The sequence below is a fragment of the Uloborus diversus genome, chromosome 4 (assembly GCF_026930045.1).
Source record: "Uloborus diversus isolate 005 chromosome 4, Udiv.v.3.1, whole genome shotgun sequence".
NCBI lineage: Eukaryota > Metazoa > Arthropoda > Arachnida > Araneae > Uloboridae > Uloborus > Uloborus diversus.
In genome coordinates, this window is record NC_072734.1 from 57,906,774 (window position 1) to 57,923,966 (window position 17,193).

The window sequence follows — 17,193 nt, forward strand, 5'->3', positions numbered from 1 at the left end:
AATTAATTATCATAAAAAATAATAAAAACTAACCTGAAAACACTTCTTTGAAAAATGTTGCTTGAACTCGCAATTTTTTTTTTTTTTTCAGAATTGTTTTTTGACTAAGTGCTATCACTTAGAAAAATTTCACGAATCCCAAATATGTGCTAAACCAATTACTGTGATGAAATTTAACATGATCTGTGAAAGAGTTTGAAAGAGATGAAGAGAGTTTGAAGAGTTGTTTATCCCTATTTCAGTTTTAGGGGGGTGACCCACTTATCGCAGTGACCCCACGTCCCCCAACCAACCCTAATCTACAAATGTTTCAAGATTTAAAAAAATCTGAATGAAAAAAATCCGAGTTTTTTGATTTAAAAAGAAAATTAAAAAATCAGAAACCCTGATTTTAAGTAGTCATTTCTAATAACCTTTATCATTATTACAATCAAACTATTTTCATACAGAATTTTAACATAGAAAATGTGTTTCACATATGAGCGTCTTGCAGACTAAAATGTTTGAGAGCTTTTTTTTTTTTTTTTTTTTTGATGTAAAACTAAAACTCATACTTTAAACTGATATGTTCATCATTAAATTTGTTGTAAACGAATTTGAATTTTTTTCCAATTAAAAATTTTTGTTGCTCACTTTTAATTAACTGACATTTTTTCAGCACCTTTTTCACTTTTTAAAGATATGATTATTGACAAACTAGTTTAATAACTTTTATTCTATTGTACATATTTATTTTTCACCTGGCATTAATTAATAATGAATACTAAGTGTAAAAAGTAAATGAATAGGAAGAAAATAATTCCATCAATACTTTTTTTTATTCATTTCTAAAATATTTTTTACCGAAGTTTATTGAGTACTTTCATCAGTTGAGGTTACATTGATTTTTTTGTTCAGAGGATTAATTTTACATCCTCCAGATGTAACAAATACCAATCCCGAAGAAAGTCCAATGTTTGTCGTCCAATTTTAAATTACTCTTTTTATGAATCGTAGCTGTTACATATCCTAAGTCTATTTCATGCAAATGTGCAATGTATTTATTCAGAATAACCCAAATGAAAAAACGTTTAATAATGCTACTTTATTCCTGTTTCTTTGAATAATTTTATTATTACTAATAATTATAGGCAATTTGAATTTTATCATGTTTTTATATTACTAAACTTGAAAATTTATTTATTCACCCATTTACACCAAGTGTAACCAAAAACAATACATTCTTCTTCTCTTTTCTTTATAAGATTGCACTAAAGTAAATAATTATGTATGTAAATGAAAAAGTCTATTTTTCATTTTTTTTTTCCATCATAAACGCTAAATGTAACCTTTATAATTCTTCAAATATTTATATTTTGGGTAATTATAAAGAATAAATGAATACGGAACAAAAAAGAAGACAACCATAAGGGCTTTGCAAACTTATTTTGCAATTAATATTGATTGATACTCATACATCTGATCGCTAGATGGCAGCATGAACGATAAGAAAATCAAGTAGAAAAGCGAAGATATTGCACTATTTCACCCTGACGCTTTCAGAATCTTTCGGTCCCTAACCGAACGTTTCTATATGATGGATCTTCGCTCAAAATCTCTATATCTTTCAAAAATGAGCCAAACAGCGAAATCAGATTCTGATGATATTGCGATTCTCAAATACGCTTTAATAGATGCTCAAAGCAAACTAGAAAGAGCTACTACGGAAATTGCATGTTTGGACACTCAAATATCGTACTTACGCAAATTGTTTCGAAGAGCGGAGAAAAATAATGGATACGCAGTACGTTACAATTTACGAATGCAGCTATCAATTATCAGTGGCGTTAAAGTGATGTATCATCATTATGCAGCCATGAAAGAAGACAAAATCAGCCAACTTAGAACGCTAATAGGTGCTCCATCGAATTCACCACCTCCAGAGGATGAAATGGAAGATCGAAGTGAAGTGTGAGTAATGTTTCGACATAGATATGGACGAAGCTTTGGTTTAAAACCTCCACTTGACTGTATGTGAAACCAATCTCAACATTTGATTTTTAGTAGCACAGTACTTCGTTTTTTTCTTTGGGGGGGGGTGCATATTTCATACCTCAACAACAAACGTGACATATCTCCCAAGTTTGAAAAACCATGGGGAGAGTCGGAATAAATTTTCTTTCAGAAAGTTATTTCAACAGTCACGTTGTTTTCAGAAGTCTGAGGCTTCAATTTGTCAAACGGTTTTCATCAAGAATCTTTCCACAAAACTCGTACTTAGTTCACTTTAGTGGTGTTTGATGGCTTATAAATGAAATCATCAATAGTGACGCATCATTAAAATTTCATAATTTAGGAGAGGATTTTTTTAACTTTTGGTATACTCTATTAATTCAGACAGCAAAAACCAATTAGTAAACATAACATCATAAATATCTTGTGCATAGAGGAGTGAGAGGCACACGTGGAGGTTTTTCTGTTTTTCACAAAAAACAAACCTTTTTTCTTTTATTTTCTCAATTTTTTTTTTACGAACCATAATCTTACACCTAATCATTTTAAATGTGTATGCTCAAATATTAGGAGATGTGACATTAAAAATATACATATCAAAGGCGTCCATACGGGGGGGGGGGGAGGCAAGTGGGGGCTCAGGCCCTTCCTTAGAATTTAGAACTTCCTTGCTTTTAGTATGTTTTTCTTTGCAAAAATGTAAAAGCATTTCTTCTTCAGCCGTTAATGAATAAATTATTAAAAGTGTCAAAATATAACTCTAATCTGCACTGAAATCAGTTACCATTGGGAAAATATCCTGCTAAACCATGGGGAAAATATCTGAGCCCTCTTTACAATTTTAGAATATGAGCGCCCTTGGCACAATGAAAAAAATAGTTCACATGTGCCCCTACAAAGAGCACATTTGGCATTAAATAAAAATATAATTTGAAATTGCAAAGAAAAAGGGCTTATATTCACATGAATAGAAAACATTCTTCATTTTCCAAAACTGCTTGACTAAACTGTTCATTTGCCACTTTCAGAAATTAATTTTGAACTGGGTAGGAATTGGAGGCACCAGTCATATCAAAATTTAGTAGTCTGGAATGAATTTGACTCATGTCATAATATCTAAATAATTTTTCAAAAATGGATTAATATTTTCAGCATTAAAGACTCCAACTAAATTTGTATTCTTAGGTCTTGAAAGAGAAAGGTCTACTTATCTTCCTTCATCAGTTGATACCAGCCATTCTATTATTTTTCCAACTGTTAGGAGACTTTTTGTTTGAAGCTTAAATGCAAGCATTCTGACTTGAACATAAGACAAGTATTTCTGTATCTATTTGAAAAGGTTTAATTTCGTGTAATAACTTATAGATAATAACATCAGGGGCACATTTAGACTATTCATATCTGCCCTCAAAACTGACCAAATGTGCCCCATAGTGAGATGTTTATAATTTTAAACCTAGCCAATTTAGTGAATTCAGGGAGAACCTACAGCGGAAGTATAGAAAGAGGATGGTTTTGTACACACATTTGACACTTTCAGAAATTAATCTTTGGGTTGTCGATTCTTCTCGGGAACATTTCGTTTATCCAATTGGCGCTGTTTTTGCCATCCCATCGCCAATCTGTTAATAGTATCGCCAAAAGTCACATTGCTTTGTTTGCTTCTACTATCAGTTCTCGCTGAATTCACAATAGGAAGTGTTAACATATTTGATTAATAAATCATTATATTCAGTAAATGGGCTATTTACTTGAACATAATTAACTTTCATAATTCAAAAAAAGGTGTGTTAATTAGCACTCAAACAAAGAAACTTTTTTTTTTCTTTGAATTTATACAAATACAAAAGTGACGACCAGCAACAGGCTCTGGGCCCAGCTAGACTGGTCCTAGTCAATTTACAATCCCCAGTGAAGATCAATGGCCCTCCTAAAACTGTCTACTCCTTTGCTCATTACCACCTCTTCCCGTAAGCTGTTCCAAGGTTCCACTACCCTGCTAAAATAATAATTTTTCCTAACATCCATGTTAGCCTGAGATTTAAATAGCTTAAAACAATGACCCCTTGTCCTGTTTTCAGTGCTAAACTTTAGCCCCGTAACATCTTTCGTTTTAATAAATTTAAACAGCTGAATCATGTCCCTTCGGTCTCTTCTTTGCTCAAGACTGTACATTTTTAGCCTTCTAAGCCTGGAATCATAATCTAAGTGGGAAAATCCACTTATTAGCCTTGTAGCCCGCCTTTGAACCCTTTCCAATACATTAATTTGTTGCAATCAATATTTTTATTGATTCAGAGGGAGGTGTTTTCTTCTGCAGTATGGATCAATAGTTTGGTTCCCTGAATAAAAAAATAAATAAATAAAACAATAATAATAAAGAAAAACAAGAAATAAAGATTTGCTTGAAAAAACTTTTTTTTTCATACAATAATATAACTAGCTATGATGAAAAAATACTTTTGTGCTTGAAAATTAAATGAATTACCAACGTTTGGATGCACAAAAATTGTAAAATACTGCAGATACGTGTTCCTCGTAACATCGGAAATTTTTCCCAAAAATATTTTTAGCAAAATTATAAACACATAGTAACAAGATGTTGGAGAACACTTGTCAAGTGGGAATTTTAGAAAAGTTTATACAAAATATCTGTGATATATTTATTGTGAAAAACTGGTTTGTTTTCCAGTATCTAATATGACTTCTATTTAATGTCATCATGACTATTGAATGAAAATGATAATTGCTCATATAAAATGGAGCCAAATGAGATTGTTACCTCTGTTGGTTCAACTACAAATGTCTTAGCGTAGAATGCTAAGTATGTACGCTATCAGTATCCAAGTATCAAGTTTTTCCTCCACTGCTGTGGAAAAAAGCTTTTAAAAAAAACAAATGACATGAAAAATAGTAAATGGACATTTAATGATGAGTTCATATTTGAATTATTGTGAATTCAAGAATGTGATTATGAGCTTTACTGCCAAACTATAATAACGAGCATTTATCTCAGTATAAGTATTTCTTTTGTGTGTATTCTCTCTAAATTCATTTAAAAATTGCAACAGTTGTGTTGAAAATTGTATACGTTAGCAATTTTGTTTTTTCGAATTATTTTTTAAAGTTCAAAATTTGTTTTTACTGTTCTCAATGTGACATTTAAAACATCGATGTCGTATTAGGATTTGTCTTTTATAAATAATTATTGCTAGTGCTTAAAAAATATTTAATTAGCATTCCAAATTCAAATAAAATGAATAACATTTTGAATAATATGTGGACTCTTTTTATGTAAATGTATATTTTGTGTGTGTACATGACTTTAGTTTTTGCACATACTGTATTTTATTTGTTATTGTTCTTATGTGAAAATATTCTGGAATTATTGGGTAAGAAAAGAATTTGTTTGAAGATAACTGATATAATAAATAGCATTGTATGATTCATTTTGATCTGATTCTTCGAGTATTAGTGTTTTCTTGCAAGTTCTCTGATGTGCCTTCGTTCACCAGTTATTATTGTTAAGAGGATATTTTCCGGGGGGCAAATAAGCATTTCGTTAAATGACAGGATCAATTATTTTTTTCAGATTTTCACCTTGATAAGGAGATGCTGCAATTGTCTTGAATACATGCCTTGCTCTAGTCAAACAAGATGGGGTTTTCTTTATTTGGAACCAAACTGGAAAGCAGTCTTTTACTATATATTCAATCAAAATTTGCAAATTTAAAGAAGGACTGCCATTTGAAATGCCAAGTCTTAACATTCTATTTACACCTACAACCCGTCTAGAGTGTGATTTTTTCTGGATTACGGCTGATCAAATTCAAGGAGCGCTGGCCATTCGAAGCCGTCTGACATATTTTATACATGTATTTCTGGGTCATACTGAGATCATCATGTTCTATATCTGGCAAGATACAGTTAATTGCTTCAAACTGGGCGAGTGGTAAATTTTTGCACCTTTTCAGCAATTTGCCAATTGGTCCTGAAAATTCACGCGAGCCGGTAGTTTGACCATCAAGGAATGCGAACAGGTGACTCAAAGGCTGCATGCAAAAGGATATCCAATTTTTTCCTGTGCAAAAATCGCACATTGCTGTCGTGACATGTTTCCCTGTTTCAGAAATTGGCGTGGCATGAATCATATATAGAGAATTGTGTTTTTCAATCATGGATGGATGTTCCTCACTTTTGGGTCTTTCATGGTATCTGTCTTCAACCATTTCTTTTGTCAGAATTTTGTCTTTACAGCTATCGAAAAATATACTTTTCAAACCCCCCTTTACTTCCAGTTTGCAGGTTTTGAAGAGAAGCGCGTGTTTTCTGTCCCTGTCTTCGAAGCTTATTCCTATCAACGACTTTAGAGCAATCATCACTTGACACAATACCAAGATCCTGTAATGTTGCTGAAGCAATTACTGCAGCGCATATGTCAGAAATGCCGTACTGGCCACACACTCTTGATATAGTTGGCAGAGAAACCCTCATTTGTTCTATTTTTGAAGTTACATCAACACCAAAAGATGTTGATGGCTCTGTAAGAGGGAATACAGCCGTTACACATTTTTCTTCTTCTGGAATAGATACAAAACTTTGCTGATCCTCATCAGTGTTATCAGCTTAACGGAACTTATGTGTATGCATGCTAGTATATTAACCCCTTCTCTCTCGCTCCTGTGAATATGCAGGGCTGGGATTTTGATCTTCATTTCTCACGCCCGTGATATTGCTGTGCTAGGGTGTGCAATATTATTAACGCGACGAAATTTTAAACGTAATTGCGGGTTTTGAATGTAATTGCAGAGATGCAGGAAGGAATTTTGGTAGTACTGTCCAGATTGTGATGTTGGCCTCTGTGTCTCATGCTTTGAAATTTACCACACAAGAAAAATTTATTCATATTACACAAAAGATTAATAAATTTCTTTTTGAATGTTTAAAAGACGCATTTCTTAAATTTTTGCTGCTTGCTTGTTGACATTTCATAAAACATTTTTTTTTTAAATTTTAATCTAAAAAATATTGAAAATGAAAAATTTAATGCACATGTTGTTCATACTTATTTTTGTATAATTTTCTTAAATAAAAAAATAGACACTTTTATGACCATTTTCCTGAAAAATATTTGATCGTTAAGGAGTTAACATATCCATAATTATTACACTAAATGATATCCATTAATGTTTTGATTCGTATAGTTAAAGAAAATATATTGCAATGTGCAAAAAAGTTTTTGGTTAATTTTGCAACATTTTATGGCTTATGTGCGAACTTAATACTGCAAAGAATGAATAATTTTGAAGACACATGAAAAGACTGTTAAAAGGAAGCATTTTAATGGCATTAGAACAAAAGAATTGAACATTAGTATTGTCATAAGAATTTTGGAAAATTGACCTTTTTGCATATTTTTGGAAATTTTCAAGCCTTGGTAGGACCCTCAAGGAGTTATTCAAACTTGATAATATTTTATATGTGTATTGTAAGTACATACACATGCACAGCTTTTGGCGGGTATTCCAAATTAAGATTCGACAATTTCATTTTTTCTTTCAACTCACCCTAATGTACATTGCCCAATTTTTTTTTTAAATTAATATCAATGATTATCTTCAAAATCTGCAGAAAAGTTGATGAAAAAGTTAATTTTTTGTGTTCATGGATAATGATTAGAAACAAAATAAGCATTGTGTTGCTAAAAATTTTACCTAACCACAGGGGGGCTAGGAAGTTAAATTTTTGAAAGGCAGGCTCTTTCTTTTCCAAATCAAGCTTAAAATTTCGCTGAATCGTCAGAAAAAACTTTCTGAATGGTAATAATTTTGTTGAATCGTCAGACAAAATTTGCTGAATAAAGAAAGTTTTCAGAGGTCACAGTGACCTCCCCATTGGGGCATCTCTGCCTACCCACTGTATATTGTTTTATATTCCTGCAGATAGTTTTCAGTTGTGTGCATTAATATTTTATATTTTTATTTTATTATGTCAACACATAAACTTTTAATACCACATTAAAAAAGGTTCAATTTGATTATACAACAGGTTGTTAAAAGATCATGATTTTATTACATTTTTATTTTTTCCAACAACTTAGTTGTATTTCTGTAAAATCTATACAATTGTTCAAAAAAAAAAACAGCAAATTGAAAGCATCTAACGATGTTCAACCTAATTTTAGACCATAAAATAAACTTGGTACCTAGGGTAAATAAATTCGAACGTAGTAAACATAGAGTAAATGATTGGGGAAAAATGAATGAGATAAAATTTGTTGAAAATTTGATATGGTTTCTGGAGCAATCGCTGTTCTTGTTAGTGCAAAGTGGAAAATGAAAAATCCACTCCGAGAAGGAAGTTGAAATACACTTTGAGAGATCATCTGCAACTTTTAAAAATGAAATCTTTCAAATGAGTGAGTTCAATGTACAGGTAAAACAAAGTTAAAAGTAACATTTAAATTTTAATGCAGTAGATAAAGCCCAATTGTATTCTCTCAGAGCATGATAATATTATTTTCAATCAATGTTGTAATAACTATCTCCCAAAAACAGACAAGGCTTCCAGTCCCATGAATGTCGTTATTAGAGCGTGAGGGTTAGGGGCGAATTGTAGCCGAGGTTACCTGAAAGAATGAACCCCTCCCATATGAATGAACCTACGGTTTTGGGTATGAAACATTTCTGAAACAACTTGAGAGCCAATAAAAAGCACCAAATCAGCCAATAAAGCACTTAGTAAAGCATAAAGTTACTATTTTCAGTAAGTTACCGCCCTATAGCCAGGGCTAAGGCAGAAATACATGAAATGCACTGCGAGCTAAGTCATTCAGCCGAGGAATAACGGAATTCCACTCGGTGGGAATGACTGAGCTGGGGGTGTATTTCATGTATCAAGTTAAAGTTACTAATTAATTTCATAGGCAATGAAAGGAAGTTATATTTCAAATATTTACTTTTGAAAATAATTAATGAATCGAAAATATTACTGAAATCGTTAGCATTTTATTCACAAACTGTTTGAACACAATGTGGACGGATAATATTGTTGACCGTTGATGGGGAGTCATGACCACCATGACCCTCCGCTTGTATCCACCAATGGTGAGGGTCATGATTGCCACCCCTCCCCCCTTAACCGTTGACAATACTATCCATCCATTAGTATCAAATATGGTCATAATTCAAGAATTCCATTTGTGACTCAATATTCTTTATGAATAAAGTTAAAGTGTTTTCCATAATCTTTTCTGATTTATTAATTATTTGTGAAAGTAAATACCATATTACCCTGCACTAGCTGGCAAGCTGCAAAATTCGGGGGTCACCAGATTTTCAATAGTACTTGCCTGGTCCTTTCTGGCATGCCGGAAAAATCGAGGTTAGGTAAAAAAAAACTAATACTATAAAAAATATACATACTTGCCAACCTTAAAAGAAAAAAAAAACAGGAGATTCCACTAGAGGTATATAGGTGATTCACCAGCGACATATCTTCACAACAGAATTATTAAATTATGCTTTTAAATAACATGAATACTAAATTCAAAGTGAAATGAGGATTTTTCGCAGATGTAAGCTAATTGGTAGCAGCAAAAAAAAAAAAAATACTGCAAAGGAAAAACCAAATAATTGCGAATTTGCTTCAAGTTTCGTACATTCCTCAGTCTCGATTAAAAAAGTAGCTACAAAAATTTAATTACTAAAATCCGAAAAAAAAAATCAATATATAATGAAAATAAAACATAAAATAAGTAAATATCAGGTAGCATATGTTAAAATATCTGCAAACTATCAAAATAATTGAAATAGGTTCAAGATCCAAAAGGTGTGAAATCTGCTGCAATTTTTGGCAAAGCACGTGCTTCGTTGACATGCAATGAGGAAAGCTTCCAAAAAATTAATTTTTACTAAATGAGTTATAAATTGGAAAAAATCTTATTCCCTGACATTAATAGCCTAGAAAGTTATTCCGCCATCTATTGAGAAGAAAGTGAAACTATTTGATGATTGACTGAAAAAACGGGAAATCAGGAGATAAAAGCAAAAAACGGGAGCCTCCCATCAAAAACAGTAGAGTTGGCAAGTATGAATACATGTTTAGCTTAAAAATGAATATAAGTTCTATTCAAATCTTATTTGTAGTAATAAACAGCTTATTTTTGTAAAAATATTTACTAACAATGTCATTCGTTATTTTAACAAGAAAAATAGTAATATAATGTATAATTTTATAAAATTAAATTAAAAATAAGCAAACATTTAAGCAGTAAGTTATCGACCCTAAACCAGTGTTAAAGAATTTACAATAGCTGTTCAATAGATAAAAATTAAACTTATTTCTCTAAACGAAACCTAAAATAATTTATTTTAAAAAAGCAAATTGCAGTAACAATGATTGCTTCTGAATTGATTACTTTATTGGCATATAATTAAATCCGTTAATAATGACCTACCATAAATAACAAGTACATATTTATGCAATACATAATTTTGTTAGGTTACTTTTGGGATTTATTTTTTTCCCTTACAGTGGTTTGCTTTCTGATTGGAATTGAATGGGGAAATTTACTTTCATTTTGTTGCAAAATAAACCTCAAATTATCCGGCATGCCGTAAAAATCGAATTTCCTGGCATGTTGGTCAACCTCACTTTTTTTCTGGCATGCAGGGTAATAGGGTATTTGAAATAATGCATTCTTTCATTGCTTCAGATATTTTGAAAAAATATGCTGTTCGTGGTGCTTTATTCCTTGCCGATTTGGTACTCGTTATCCAGACTCAAAAAGTGTCAAAAAAATTTCGAGACCAAAACTTCATATTTTTCAGCATGCCCCCCTCCCCCCCCCCACTCTTATAAAATGTTAGTCTGTATCCGCCACTGCACTATTTAGAGGTACTACTGTATATACTTTTCCTACTTTTTTAAAAAATTATTTACGTGGGTAGAACTGTCTTTTCTATACAATTTGGAAAGCATCTGAAATGTTTTTTAAAAAAGAATCTTTGCCTGAATTTCAGTCTCTCCCTCTCCTATATATAAAAAAGAGAGAGTTTATTGTAGATATTTAATATAGTGTTCCTATAGGCCTGGCTACACTTTTTTTAAAATGTCAAAACTGTCTGCAAACTTTGAAAATGCTCTGTGAACAGTGTTCATTTGCATTATCAGGGTCTGGCCACCATGAAGATTACTTCTATATGTAATTGATTACATATGTATAGGTGTAGAAAAGGGAGGGGGATTCAAAGGTCTAAGAGGCAGTAGTGGTTCACTCCTGTATATTACACTTTTACTAAATAAATCACAAAATTCAAGGACTTACGATATATTTTAATGTTTCTCAAGCACTTGAAAATGAAACTTTTTTTATTTTAAGCAGCTTTTTAATTTTTTTTTTTTAGAGCTGTATGAACTATGTTGCAGAGGAAAATAACAAGGGAGTATGAGAATGAAACTTGATTGGTTTCATTTTTCTGAATTAGTAGATGGATTCATAAAGCTCAGTTCTTTGTTTTAAAAAATATAAATTTTATAAATAATTTATCTACAAATAGTTCAGTTTTTATGTAAGAACTTTTATTTTGCAGAAGGGATTTATGTCTACACTTGTTACTTTATCGTAACAAATTCTTTGGAAGTTCTTTTCCTACTTGATTTTCAAGGCTTCTGCAAAACAAAAAAAAAAGCCAAGTCATAAGGGGCAACTTAAACATGCTTTGTACAACTTCTGTTTGCCGAATTCAATTCTGTGTTACAAGTTCAATACAAAAATTAAACTGCCTGCTTCGATAATGGGCCATGAAAATCAAGTAATTATGATGTTAATTTAGTGAAATCAATTTATTCATGTTAAGGAAATGCAAAGAAAAAAGATTCAAAGTTTAAGATGACTATATTTATACATTAATCTTGTTTTTTTAAATACAATTAATTACAATACAATAGACATCATTATTTACCCCCCCCCCCCATGAGTAAAAGCTTATGATATACATCAGATATGGTTCAATGCTTTCTTTTTTTGGTTTTAATGTTGCTTGGTTTCAACGATGGTAATCCACTGTCGTATTCTGAGATATTGGAATATTTCCTCTTCTGTGGTTTAGGTTGGAATGGTTTCCTGAAAATATATGAAAGACAGCAATGCATAAATATTTTAGATAAGACATTTCTTCATATGAAGCAGTGAGAAGCAAAGGGATGTAAGTGGCAAAAATAAAAATTTGGAGATAACCAGTTTAATTGGTAGGAGAACTTATCCTATGTCTTGAGGAAAGAGATAGTACTAGTAGCCCTGGTAGATGCTGCTGTACAGCATGATTTAGAAAAAAAAAATTCAATGAAAGCTTACCAAGGATATTATCTTTAAACATGTTTTGCTCAAAACTTGAAAATGTCCACTTACATCCCTTTGCTTCACACTGCCTCATATGGCAGTTGAAACTTCTAACAGAAAAAATTTTGTATTTAAAATAAATAAATAAATGTATACATTGGCCTGAACATATTTATGTTCAAATTTTTACTTGAAAAAAATCAAAATACAAAAGGAAACGTCAGTCTTGGATTGTGCATTTGGATAATATATGATCTAATTAGCTAAAACACTAATGAATAAACCAATAATACAATAAAACCCTTTTTTTTAAAATGAAACTGAACATATATACCAAGTATATTACATGCAATCAGTGGCATAGCTACATTTTCTGCCGCCCGGGGCGGTTCCTCAATTTGCCGCCCTTTATGATGGGAAATAGTTGACACAATAAAGAGTTAAAAGTTTTTTAATGAGAGATTTTAATAAACAAGAAAATAAACTTTTTTATTTTCCTTCTTATTTTTCTTGCAGAAGAAAAATAAGGAATTCAGAGTCCCACCGAAACATTCCAAAAGTTAAGTCAAAGTTCGGAATTTTAAGCAATGTTTAGTAACCATTGTAGAAAAGATGCTTTTAGCTCCCTCCAGATTTTTTTTTTTTAAATTAAACTTAGTTTTATGCATTCTTTGATGACGTTGAGGGTCAGAACTTTTCAAGGAAAATTTCCGAAACTTAAGTGTTAAAAAAGCAATTTTAGGCTATCTTTGAATACCTGAAGATATTGGGGATGGTACGGATGCGCTATCCGGAACGCTTTTCAACAAAACTGAAAAACACGTAAATGTAGGCTGTATCTAGTGGTGTAAAAGTCTCCCCTAACTACAACAAAGACTGGATTTTCCTGCAGAAATATTTTCAAACTAGAGATCAATTTTAGTCCATCTTTGATGACGTTAAAGAGAACAGGGAGCGTTCAAGAGCTTTCTGAAAATTTTTCCACGACGAAGTTTCAAAAACGCAATTGTAGGCTATCTTTGACACCATAAGTTTCCAAATGTTTCCAAAAATTTTGGTAAGTCAAATGGTTTTTCCATCTCCCCTTGAAACTTTTTGAAAATGACTTCCTAAAAACGTGACTTCAGCCATTGTTTGACGGACAACATTAAGAGAGAGAGCGTTCAGAGGGGGTTTCCCACCCGAAATCTTTTTCGAAACTGTTGCTCATCTTAAGCTCTTCACAACTGAGAAAAAAAAGGGGGGGGGGGTGCGGTCTTCCCTCAGAAATTTAAAAACGAAATTTGGAGCCATCTCTGATGACAATAGGTAATTTCATGCACATCTGGGGTCCCTACCTTAGAATTTTTCTGAAGTTTCAAAAACCCAACTTTAAGCTATTTTGGGAGAAGTTGGGATTTTAAAATTCGAAGTTTATGTCCTAAATACACACTTTAGACTGCTTTAATCATTATACAGGAAGGGTCAGAGCTTGACCGACCTCATGTATTTGTTGGTATTGAAGTTATAAAAACTCAATAATCAATATTAGGCTAAAAGATGAGATGTGAAGGGATGGGGCTGTTTGTTGACGTTAAGGGATAAGAATATTCGGTCGCTTTTTCCGAAAAATGTGGCATTTATTGATAGCTTAACAATGCAGTTTTAAGTTTTCCTTGGTTTAATTGAAATTCTCCGGCCTCAACTTTAGACAACGAAAAGGGGGAGTGGAAATGGAGTCCCCCCCCCCCAAAGGGCTGTTTTAGGCTATATTTGGACAAATTAAGGGAGGAAAGGATGGTAAGTGGCTCCACTCAGGAAATTTTTCAAAATTAAAGTCCTGAAAATGCATTTTTCACTTTGCGACAGTAGGAAGAAACGAGGGAAATTTTCCTAATATAAAGTTTTAGAAACGCAAATTTAGGGTCCGTGCTTGAGCGACTCACCTAATGTTGACAAACTCAGAAGTTGCCACCCTGGGTACGAGCAAGCTTCATCCCCTCCTCTTCCTTAGATCTATTAGCAAATTTGGATTATTACCGAAATTGGATGATTCTGTTTTTCACTAATGGAAATACAAATGTTCTAAGGCTTTGCCTAGAAATCATTTTACTAGTTAAAAACCTTTCTTTAAAATACATGACTAAATGTAAAACTCATTGTATAAAGGAATTAGTTGATATAATACAATAGTAAAAGCAATTATTATTCGAGTTGTGAATAATTTTTTTTTTATAAAATGAACATAAAATTCCTTCTGTCTTAGTGAAAATTTTGTAGTCAATGACTAATCAAGCCAATTGTTGAAACAGATAATGCAATCCTGAAAAGGAGCAAGAAATTGCCCACCATTTGAAACCTCTCTCCGTTTGCTCTTCTTGTCACTTTCCTTTAAAAAAAGTATTTTCTTTTTATTTTTAAATACGGTGGTTTCTTGTAGGAACTTACTTAAAATCAAGTGGTAGCTTCATCATAGAACGAAAATTTATGAAATTTATTGTTTCCTCCTTAATAGTTAACCTTAACAGCAAAAAGGAAAGAAAAAAAACATGGTTCCTTGACTTTACACTACCAACTCCCTCATTCTGTATCTTCAGACGAAAGAAGAGAAAAAACAAACAATAGTGCTGAGCTGTCCACAATAAAAACACATGGTTTGTATTAGAGTAATTTTATTATCGTAGTTGTACTAAAACCTTACAATTTGAAGACTTTTTTTCTCTTTTGCCTCCAGTAATAGATCAAAAGCATGATTTCCTTATTCGGAAAACGCATTAAATTTTTCCGTATCAAAGGTGTGAATTTGCCGCCCCCCTAGAAGTGCCGCCCTTCCGCCCCTCCCTAGCTACGCCATTGCATGCAATTAGTAGAATTGTCATTTATGCGTTTGTTATTGAAACATTGTAAGTATTGTAACGGATTCGGTGCAACTTCCACTTTCTTGAAATGAAGACACAGTTCTTGATAAAAACACAGGAGCTTTATTTACACTATGTACAGGAGAAATCGTTAACAACTGCTAAATTAATCATCAGCAATTAAGCAAATATCACTCAACACCGTAAACTTAACGGTTACACACGTATTTACTTCCAAATACGAAAACAATACAGCGAAATGCCTCGCTATAAACAGAGCTAATACACTCTCAGTACAAATTCTCAATCGAAACTGAACTTTTTATCACGCAGGACGCCTTTATAAACATCGAAAGAAATCTCTCAAATATTCCAAACGCTTCTGGAAAATAGTAGACCGTTATCAAATTTTATCAATGAACAAAAAAGAAATAGGGGGGTCGTATACTTTAGCCGAATGAAAAGGGGTTGTATATTCATTACGGGAAACTATTTACAGCTTACATTACTACAATAATTACTATTTACAGAATTTGTAACATTGCCCCCTTCCTAAGGACTGCACGTCCCGGGCAGTACAATCCCCAGAAAAGGTGCAAACTTCTATCACAAGTTCACAAATACACACATTAAATAATAACCAATAATGCATAGGAAACACAATAATAACAAGAAATATTACTAAACATTAAAAGCAAAAAAATTATTTAACTTTTATGTTATCAACCATGGTTGTTTACGTAATACTCATGAACTATGGCCATAGTATGGGGCTAACCGATCATAATGTACAACCCTAGGTTTTGCATTAGGTGGTTTTTGGATCCTCACTACGACGTCATTTAGTCGGTTAAGGACTTTGTAGGATCCATCCCAATGCGACTGCAATTTGGGTGACAGACCTCTCCGTCGGATGGGATTCCATAACCAAACCTTGTCACCTTCGTTGAATTCATGTCCAGTAGACCTTGTGTCGTATCGGGTCTTCATCTTCTCCGCCGCGATGTTGATTCGCTCTCGTGCCAAGTTATGAACGTCTTCCAACCGGACCTGGAGATCCTTGATGTACTCCTCAGGCAATGAAGGCGCATCCGGAGGACGACCGAAGACGAGATCACAAGGTAGCCGAAGCTCTCGTCCGAAGAGCATCTGAGATGGGGCATATCCGGTAGTCTCGTGGACAGCACTGCGGTAGGCCAGCAGGAACAAAGGTAGCTTCTTGTCCCAATCCTGTTGATTTCTGGATACCATAAGCGAGAGATTATTCAGGATTGTGCGGTTAAATCTCTCCACCATGCCGTCCAAATTTGGGTGTAGTGGTGTTGTCCTAGTTTTCTCAATTCCGAAAATTTGACATAGGCCCTTAAACACAGCAGAGATGAAATTCCTCCCTTGATCGGAATGAATCTGCAAAGGTGTTTCATATCTCGAGATCCAATGTTGGACTAGAGTCTCTGCTACGGTGGTAGCTTCTTGATCTGGAATGGGATACGCTTCGGGCCATTTGGTGAAATAGTCGATGGAAACAAGAATGTATTTGTTCCCATCAGCAGTTCTTGGTAGAGGACTCAGGATGCCGATCCCAATTCGTTCGAAAGGAGCTCCAACGTTGTACAGATGAAGCTTCAATCTGCTTCTTTTCTTTGGTCCTTTACAAGCAGCACAGGCGTCACAAGAATGGCACCACTTCTCCATGTCATCCTTCGCCTTGCTCCAGAAAAAGCGCTCCCGAACTTTATTGAGGGTTTTCAAGACACCAAAATGTCCTCCAGTCGCACTACTATGTATTTCTTTCAGAACATCTGAAATCCTTGATCGGGGAAGTAGTAACTGCCACCTAGATGTTTTGCCGTCATCACATTCCCATTTTCGGTACAGTACGCCGTTCCATAAATGGAGTGAGTTCCATAAAGCCCAGTATCTTTTTGTTGCAGGACTGAAGATGGAAATGTCCTGCCAGCTAGGGCGTCGACCGTCACTTTCCATGAACTCCAAAATTGGTTTTATGTCGGGGGTCTTCAA

The 17,193-nt window shown here is 33.3% G+C and overlaps 1 protein-coding gene across 1 annotated transcript in view; it reads right to left on the bottom strand.

The window, feature by feature from the left end:
- Window positions 1-11,966: 11,966 nt before the first annotated feature.
- LOC129220249 (probable ATP-dependent RNA helicase DDX31) overlaps window positions 11,967-17,193 on the bottom strand; it is a 46,126-nt gene continuing 40,899 nt past the window's right edge. Inside the window, exon 16 of the mRNA XM_054854625.1 lies at window positions 11,967-12,118. Coding sequence (XP_054710600.1) covers window positions 12,004-12,118 — 115 coding nt within the window. The 3' untranslated portion in view covers window positions 11,967-12,003. The remainder of the gene's footprint in view (window positions 12,119-17,193) is intronic.